Source organism: Mycteria americana, chromosome 1 (genome assembly GCF_035582795.1).
Source record: "Mycteria americana isolate JAX WOST 10 ecotype Jacksonville Zoo and Gardens chromosome 1, USCA_MyAme_1.0, whole genome shotgun sequence".
NCBI classification, from domain to species: Eukaryota; Metazoa; Chordata; class Aves; order Ciconiiformes; family Ciconiidae; genus Mycteria; species Mycteria americana.
In genome coordinates, this window is record NC_134365.1 from 152,541,354 (window position 1) to 152,549,924 (window position 8,571).

The 8,571-nt window shown below is 56.8% G+C and overlaps 1 protein-coding gene across 1 annotated transcript; it reads left to right on the top strand.

The window, feature by feature from the left end:
• The first annotated feature begins 291 nt into the window (after positions 1 to 291).
• POU3F3 (POU class 3 homeobox 3) lies at positions 292 to 1,611 on the top strand. Its single transcript, XM_075491933.1, has one exon. It carries the CDS (start codon positions 292 to 294, stop codon positions 1,609 to 1,611), a length of 1,320 nt encoding a protein of 439 aa, XP_075348048.1.
• The last annotated feature ends 6,960 nt before the right edge of the window (positions 1,612 to 8,571 follow it).

Below are 8,571 nucleotides of genomic sequence, written 5' to 3' on the forward strand. Positions count from 1 at the left end.
GGCGATTAACAGGGACGGGCGAAGCGAGAGCCGGCGACCGCCCAGAGCGCGCCGCGGAGCGGGGGCAGGACGGCCGGCGGACGGGCGGAGGAGAGCGCGCCGCGGAGCGCTAGCAGGTGAACCCGGCGCCCCGGCGAGGCTGGGAAGGCGGCGGCGGCGGCGGCGGCGCGGGCGGCGGCCCCGGCAGCGCCGGGCAAGGGCGCTCGCGGCGGGCGCCCGGCAGCCGGCGGCGGCGGCGCGGCGGCGGCGGCGGCGGCGCGGCGGGGGCGAGCGGCGGGCGGCGGGCGCGGGATGGCCGCGGCCACCTCTAACCCCTACCTCCCCGGCAACGGCATCCTGGCGGCCGGCTCCATCGTCCACGCGGACTCGGGCGGCGGCGGCGGCGGCGGCGGCGGCGGCATGCAGCCGGGCAGCGTGGCCGTCACCTCGGTGGCGGGCGGCTACCGCGGCGACCCGGCGGCCAAGATGGTCCAGAGCGACTTCATGCCGGGCGCCATGGCCGCCAGCAACGGCGGCCATATGCTGAGCCATGCCCACCAGTGGGTGACAGCCCTGCCCCACGCCGCCGCCGCCGCCGCCGCCGCCGCCGCCGCCGCCGCCGAAGCGGGCTCGCCCTGGTCCGGCAGCCCCGTGGGCATGACGGGCAGCCCCCAGCAGCCGCCGCCGCCGCCCGACGTCAAGGGCAGCGGCGGGCGCGACGACCTGCACTCGGGCGCGGCGCTGCACCACCGGCCGCCCCACCTGGGCCCCCCGCACCAGGGGCACCCGGCGGCCTGGGGGGCGGCGGCGGCCGCCCACCTGCCCTCCATGGCCGGCGGGCAGCAGCAGCAGCAGTCGCTCCTCTACTCGCAGCCCGGGGGCTTCACGGTGAACGGCATGCTGAGCCCCCCCCCCGGCGGGCAGAGCCTGGTGCACCCCGGGCTGGTGCGCGGCGAGACGCCGGAGCTGGGCGAGCACCCCGGGCACCACCACCACCACCACCACCAGCACCCCGGGCACCACCCGCCGCACCACGGCGGCGTCAACAGCCACGACCCGCACTCGGACGAGGACACGCCGACCTCCGACGACCTGGAGCAGTTCGCCAAGCAGTTCAAGCAGCGGCGGATTAAGCTGGGCTTCACCCAGGCCGACGTGGGGCTGGCGCTGGGCACCCTCTACGGCAACGTCTTCTCGCAGACCACCATCTGCCGCTTCGAGGCCCTGCAGCTCAGCTTCAAGAACATGTGCAAGCTGAAGCCTTTGTTGAACAAGTGGCTGGAGGAAGCCGACTCCTCCACGGGCAGCCCCACCAGCATCGACAAGATCGCCGCCCAGGGCAGGAAGAGGAAGAAGCGGACCTCCATCGAGGTGAGTGTCAAGGGGGCCTTGGAGAGCCACTTTCTGAAATGCCCCAAGCCCTCCGCCCAGGAGATTACGAACCTAGCGGACAGCCTGCAGCTGGAGAAGGAGGTGGTCAGGGTTTGGTTTTGCAATCGGAGGCAGAAAGAGAAACGGATGACCCCCCCGGGGATCCAGCAGCAGACCCCCGACGATGTCTACTCCCAGGTCGGCACCGTCAACTCCGACACGCCGCCCCCTCACCACGGACTGCAGACCAGCGTGCAGTGAGGGGCACCGCGGGCGGGCCGGGGGGCGCGGGGGCAGCGCGGGCCGGGCCGGGCCGGGCACCGCCGCCGGCACCGGCACCGCCACCGGCACCGCCACCGGCACCGGCACCGCCGCGCACACCCGCAGGCTCACACAGACACACTCACACGCACGCACGCACACACACACACACACACACGATCCAGGCTCGTTCAGACTGCTTGTGTTTATATATATATGGATATATGCGTGCATCTATATATATATAAGATCGATACCAATAGGGAGCGGTGGAGAAGGTCGATCCGAGCGAGAGCGTTTAGACCGCGTTGGGAAAACGGGGTGGAGATGCGTAATGCACCAAACTGCAGATGTGCCGGGGGGTTGGTTGTGGGTAGAGGGCTTGGGCGGGTGGGCTTGGGCTTTCTTTTTTGTTATTGTTTTTATTTTTCACTCTCCAAATTAGCCCCCTCTCGCAGCGAGGAACACCGCTGATGTCTGCACCTCTTCTCCCCCCTCCTCCCCCCCCCTCCCCGCACTCTTCCCCCTATCCCCAAAAGGGCTCTCTTCTATGAATCACGGAAACTTTTTTCCTCCTTTCTCTCTCCCTCGTTTTTTTTCCCCCCTTTTCTTTTTCTTTCTTTCTTTCTTTTTTTTTTTTTTTTTGAATGGGAGCAATCCAAAAAAGGGAAGCAGAAGCAAAATAATCTGGTTAATCAGAGGGTGCCTGCTGCATTCCAGCACCCTGTTTTTCTTGGCCAAACCGTAGGATTTTGGTGCAAGGCAGACATCCACTCTGAAAACATATATATCTATATATCTATATATTCTGCAAAATGAAAGGGGCCACTTTTTCCAGGAATAAAAAAAAATAAAATATGCACACAGCACTAAAAACAAGCAGACTGCATAGGGAAGCAAATACATATATATATATTTATCTATATATATAGGTATAGCTATAGAACAAAAATATGGAAATAAATGCCCGCACGCCGAAAAACTGACCCTGAGGAGAAAGGGGGGAGGGACAGACGCCGGGGGGAGGGTGGGAGAAGGAGAGGTTGTTGGTCCCTAAAGTTCGAGCTCTGTAGAAGGACTTTGCATGAATTAAGGGAACCAGCGAGAGAAAGGGAAATAATTTAGGGCTGTCAAAGTCCTGCTCCTGACGGCTGCCAATCATCATGGAAGAGTCATTAAAAAAAAAATCCACTGCTAATATTTTTTTTATTAATATTTTTATTTTTTATTTCTGGACTGATTCAGATAAAGGGATTTAGAAGGACTGAGCATCTGCAGCTGCACTTATCTGAACTTCTCCTCTCCTAAATCCGTTGCCAACTTTGATTGAATGGGTGCTGTGGATGTGATTATATAATACTGCCATTTCCAAGCAGTGTTTTTGGTAGGTTTTAATAAACAGACTTTTCAAAAAGACGGCAATATAGAATTGTTAGATCCGTTGTTGATCTAAAAAAAAAAATTTGCTTTATATTTTCATTAAATGACTTCTTTTAATATTTTATTCAGAATACCTATGAACTGCTGCAAAACGGTAATTTATTTTTTCCCCAGATCTTGTATTACGTGTTTTTTTCAGACGAGCACAAATCAAAATGAAATGAAAATATGGACAGTTGTTAGGTAATAAGGGTATCTTTTGATGTGATAATTTGATTGTAATTTAATTTGAGTAGTGATTCCGTAAGAGCTGATTGAGAAAATAAATTTGTTAGAATGAAATAGTCTGTTGTCTGATGCGTGAACACTCTGTCGGAAAAAAAAGCAAAAAGTTCTCCGGGGGGAGACACTGCCAACGCCGAGGCGAGCGAGATGCCGGGGTCGGGCCCCCGCGCTGCCGGCAGTGCCCGCCCGCCGCCGGCCGCCCGCCGCGGGCTCGCCCTCCGCCCGTCCCTGCGCCCGTCCCTCCGCCGCGGCAGCGCCCGCGGCCTCTGCCTTCCATCCAGCCGGGGACGCCGTGCCTCGGGGAGGGAAGGCGAGGCTGGCGGTGGCCACGGGCCGCCTTCTCCCGGAGCGGGCTGCGGAGCTCGGGTCGCGGCTCGCACTCGGGTGCGGGCGGTGCCCGCGCCTGCCCGCCGATCCCCAAGGGCCGGTGCTGAGGGCAGGGGTGTTGCCAAAAGTTCAGGCTTGTTTTCTCTCTTCTCGAGGCTGGGGGGCGGGGGGGGGGAGGGCGGCTCAGCTAGAATTTATTTTGACGCGGTTTATGTCCGTATGAATATGTCTATTTAATTTAGCTTTATCGTTTAAGGAGAAGGTACCTCTTTTTCCTTTCCCCCAACAGGATGTCTAGAATAATACTTCTCTCAGCATCCTACGTGCGGTCCGCCTAGTTCACCATTTCTGTTGTTGCTGTTGCTGCTGCTGCTGTTGTTGTTGTTGTTGTTGTTGTTGTTTTAGGGTTTTTCTGTGGGGTGTGAAGTGGTATAGTCTAGAGTTTTCTCCTCCACTCTGCCACAGCGCTGCCGTACCTTCTTTGCAAACACACGCGTGTGTTGGTAACGCTGGAGGTGCCCATAGCTGCACTGGCTAGCCTGTCGTATCGAGCCGCTCTAATTTATTGCAATATAGGGACAAGTGAACGAGCGTTTCAACTCTCTTCGTTTTGAAGCAGGGAGGTTGTGGGAACTAGGGAGCTGCATCTAACGCCTCCACCCGCCCCCACTGATAGTCTGCTGGAGAATAAGGTTTTCTTTTATGATCCATCTCGTCCGTGGCTCCTTCCTCACCTTCCTCTCCCTCCCCCCCTCCGCGCCCCCCCCGCCCCGCCTTGCTTCTCTACGCGCTATTGAGGCGGGGGTTAACCCCCCAGAAAACTGCTCTAGGAACAACAAACATTTCTTCCTTTCAGATAGGCCTTGTGTCAGTCCATAAATCAAAGCCAACCTGGGAGCCGTGCAGCGGGATGCATTATTTTAACACCAGCTCGTAGTAAATATCACTGGCGGGTTGATTTGTGAAATCCGAAAGGCCCTACTGACACGGAGGAAGGGAGGGGGGGAAAGAGAGGAAGAAAAAACCCCAAACCACCCAACAAAGGGAAAGAAAACCCGAAAGGGTAAAGGACGGTCTGTCTTTTGTTCGTTTTAGCCAAAGCTCCCGGCTAATTTGGCAGCCGGGGAGGGGAAAGGCCGGGAGCAGGAGGCCGGCAGGCAGGCCGGCAGCGCCGAGCTCCTCGCCGGGTGCCGGGTACCATGAACACGTGAGGTGGGATCCTGTTTTTTTCACACACGAAGGGGAGCGGTGTTATTAGCCACGGAGAAGGTCTGTTGCCATTTCGGAGCGGTATTTGGTTACTGGAGTTGGATGGCAACAAAGAGCTAACGTTAGGCTTCACACCGGTTTCTATTCACAGGCCACCTTGGCGGGTTGCTGCCGCAGAAAAGCTGGGGTTCGGGCTGGGGGGGCAACCTCTGCTCGGAGGGAGCGGCCCAGTGTGCCCCCTCTGCCAACTTGTCACCCACAAAAAGTGAGGCTGTGGGCACTTCCCCCCCCCCGCCCCCCAGAAACGGGGTCCTTCGAATGTATTTAGGGATTTCAGGGTCGTGAGTCTGTCAGATAACAAGAGGTAGATCACAAGTGAGAGGGTTTGCGCTGAGGGTTATATTGTTACACGTGTAAATAATGAAAATATTGTTGTATATCGCCAGATCTCTTAATGAATTTAGTAATTGTATTCATTTATAATATCAGTGCTCTGTGCTCAGTAACTGAGTCGGCATCGTTTTCCTTACTCTTTTTTTCCCCCCCCCTTTTTTTTTTTCTGCCTAAAGGAAAGCCAAATGTTTTACAAAGTTATGTTTGATCGGTCTGGGTAATCCCGAGATGCGATGATTTATAGTTCCCGTTTTCATCTCCTGCGGTCCTCTACTACGCCCCAGCCTTCTCACTCGCATCCCATCCTTCCCCCATCGAGTCTGTAAACAATAAATCATTTTCAGGTGTATTTAAAACACTCATCTCACTGCCATTGATCCGCATATTTTCCGGATTTTAGCAAAGAGCTCTACCCTGGTTTAAAACCACAGCGGTTCCCATCGGATCTTTACAGAATCCTTCTGCTTTAATGTAGTGACTCGTGTTTGCACATGGCAATGCTCTTAACTTGTTTTGTACGAACGGTTTTAAATGGAACGTTTCGAGAATAATTGGTTCTAATATGAAATGCAGTATATACTATTGATAATTTTATCAATAAGTGTAATATTTTAAATAATTTTGACAATTAAATTTGTTTTTTTTTTTAAATTATATATTTGTACAATACTTATCCTGTTGAAAGCAACAATATATTGTTGTATTTATTCGTTTATTTTTGTAATAAATGATCGACATCTTCAAGCGACAGCAGAAGCGATACTCCTATATATTCGCACAGGGATACCTTTTTGAGGCGCAGAGGCGCTTGTTCCCATTCGCAGATGACGGCTGTGACTGGCAGGCTGCAGGACCACGCTGCAGGCGTGAGCTTCTTCGCCACATGTACTTGAGTTTGCTGAAGTTCCAGGGTAATTAATCAAGCTCGGAAGGGGATGCAACAAGTCCCGGCCTCGGAGGCAGGCGTGGAGCGAGCGCGTTTAGGACAGGGACCCATGTTGCTAAAACCGGGGGTGGCCCAGGGGCTCGGTGGCCTGTGGCGAGAGGGACGGCTGGAGCGAGCGGAGGCGATGCAGGGCGGTGGTTGCCCCGCCGGTGCGGTTGCAGTTTGGGACAACGTTTTCAGCTGCGGTTCGGGGTACGGGAGCGGGGACGGGCTTCAGCAGGCGGCGGGAGAGCGGGGAGAGGAAGGCGGCGGGCGGCCCGGCGGTGCCAGCCGCGCCGCAGCAGGAGCTTTGGCGGCCGAGAGGCTCAAGCCGCGGGGGCAGGCCGGGCGGGGAAGGCTCGCCGCCGGTCTCGTCCTCCCCGAGGCCAAAGGAGCAGCCGGGGCCGCGGGGGGGCCCACGGGGCCGCGCCGTCGGGGCCGCGCCGGGACCGGCCCCCCCCTCCCCTGCCTCCCTCTCTCCCCGGGGGCGGCTGCGGCGGGGCCCGGGCCGCGCCTCGCGCGGGGGAGCGGGGCCGCCGCGGTTGCCCACGCGTGGAAGGCCGGGCCGGGGCAGCGCCGACGGGGCGGCCGCCGGTGCCCGGCCGCGCTCCCTCCCCGGCTGGGGCGGCCCGGGAGGCGGAGCGGCCCGGGAGGGGCGGGCGGGCCGGTGCTCCCGGCGGGCGGCGGGCCGTCCCGGGGCGGCGGGCGGCCCGGGGGAGCCGGCGGGCGGGCGGCGCGGTGCGGCGGCGGCAGCTGCTGCGGGTCCCACAAGTTGTTTTCCTCGTGGCGCCCATTCAGCAAAAGGCAGGATCCTTCCTCCAAGATTTAAATTTCGCGGATGAATTACCATACAGCGGTTGCTTAGCAACTAAATTCAAGCCGGGCTAAGAATATGCAAGCTTTTTGTATTCTCATTAATAAAAATGCCACTCTGACACAGCAACCTGACTTTGGATCACTGCAACTTCTGTAAAAGCCATAGGAGAATACAAACCGGCTCCTCCATTTAATTACAGATCAGAGTGGCTTGAAATGTGATGTTTTGTTAATCTATCTTCCTAAAAGCGATGTAAAAAATAACGGCTTTTCAAGAGCAGTGGAAAACTACTTTTTTAATGGAGCTGTCTCCTGGTGCTACTGATGGCTGTAAAGCGAAACCTTTTTTTTTGAGTCACACTTGCAAGTAGCATCCCCCCTTCCGTTTTGAGTTTCCTGAAATCAAAAAACATTAAGACATTTGGAGCCACGGGGGGGGGGTAAAAAGAAATAAGCTGCAGCCGACCAGCGCTTTAGAGAAGCGAGCGTCGCTCAGGAAAGGGAAGGGGGGATTAAAAATGTCAAGGTGCAGCCCCAGCCAGGCTCAGCTCAGCCCCACGATCCGGGGTGCAGCCCGTCCTTGCTCTGAAGCAGGAGGCTCCTGCGCCGAAATGGCTCTCTTGGGCGTCAAGTGCGTGGGTACTTTGGCTGGGGAGGGCAGGAGAGAAGCCTTCGGGGACACCTCGTGGAACGTTTCTCTCCAAAATTTATTTCCCCTTCTGCTAACATTTACTTCATATTGCTCTTAGATCGGTGGAGATAAGATCTTGGCGTTAGATTCTGGCATCATGCACCCAAGCTCGTATATATGGGAGAATGACCTCATCAGAGGAGGACTGTGTGTGTAGATAGGATTATTTAAACATAGACTAGACACCTACATATACAGCTATATATAAAGATGTGTGTGTATGAGTTATATATATGTGTGTGTGTGTGTGTATGCCTTCAGCAGTACCAAAAAACTGTCCTGCCAGCCCCGGAGCCTGCAGGCAGGGCTGGCTTCCCCCGCAGCGCTGGGAGGGAGGGCGGCCCCTCTCTGCGGGCAGCCGGCGGGAGCCCTCGGGCAGGGCGGCAGCGCAGGGTGCTGCCGGCCGGGGCTGGAGCTGCGCCCCGGCCCCGCGCTGCCTGCGGGCCGCTGCCCGCGGCGAGGGGACTGCCGGTGGGACGGGGCACTGGCTGCAGGGGCCGCTGGTTGCTTTTACTGGTGGCGGGGGGGTTGGTTGTGGTGCTTTTTTAGCAACCAACAGTTAAATCCAGACTTCCTCCCCCCCCCCCCCTTTTTCTTTTTTTTTTTTTTTTGACCCCTTGAAAGTGCTAAAATTGAGCCTGGATTGTAAAAACCCCAAGCCACGTTAGAAGTCCAGGCATGTGCTTTTTTTTTTTCCCCGACGGGGTTTGTTCTGCAGGAGGGAAAGGGGAACTTGGAGAGCTGTCCGAGCTGTGCAGGTCACTGAGGAATCAGGGGGTCCCCCCTCCCCCCGCTTCTCTCTTTCTCTTTTAAGGTTTTCTTTTCTCCCCTGAAAGGGGGAGGATGGCTTGAAGGGGGGTGGTCGAAGGGGGTAGGCATTTTCCAAACGTGAGTTTGTGATGGAGGGAGCTCGCTCTCAGCAGGATTTAGTCTC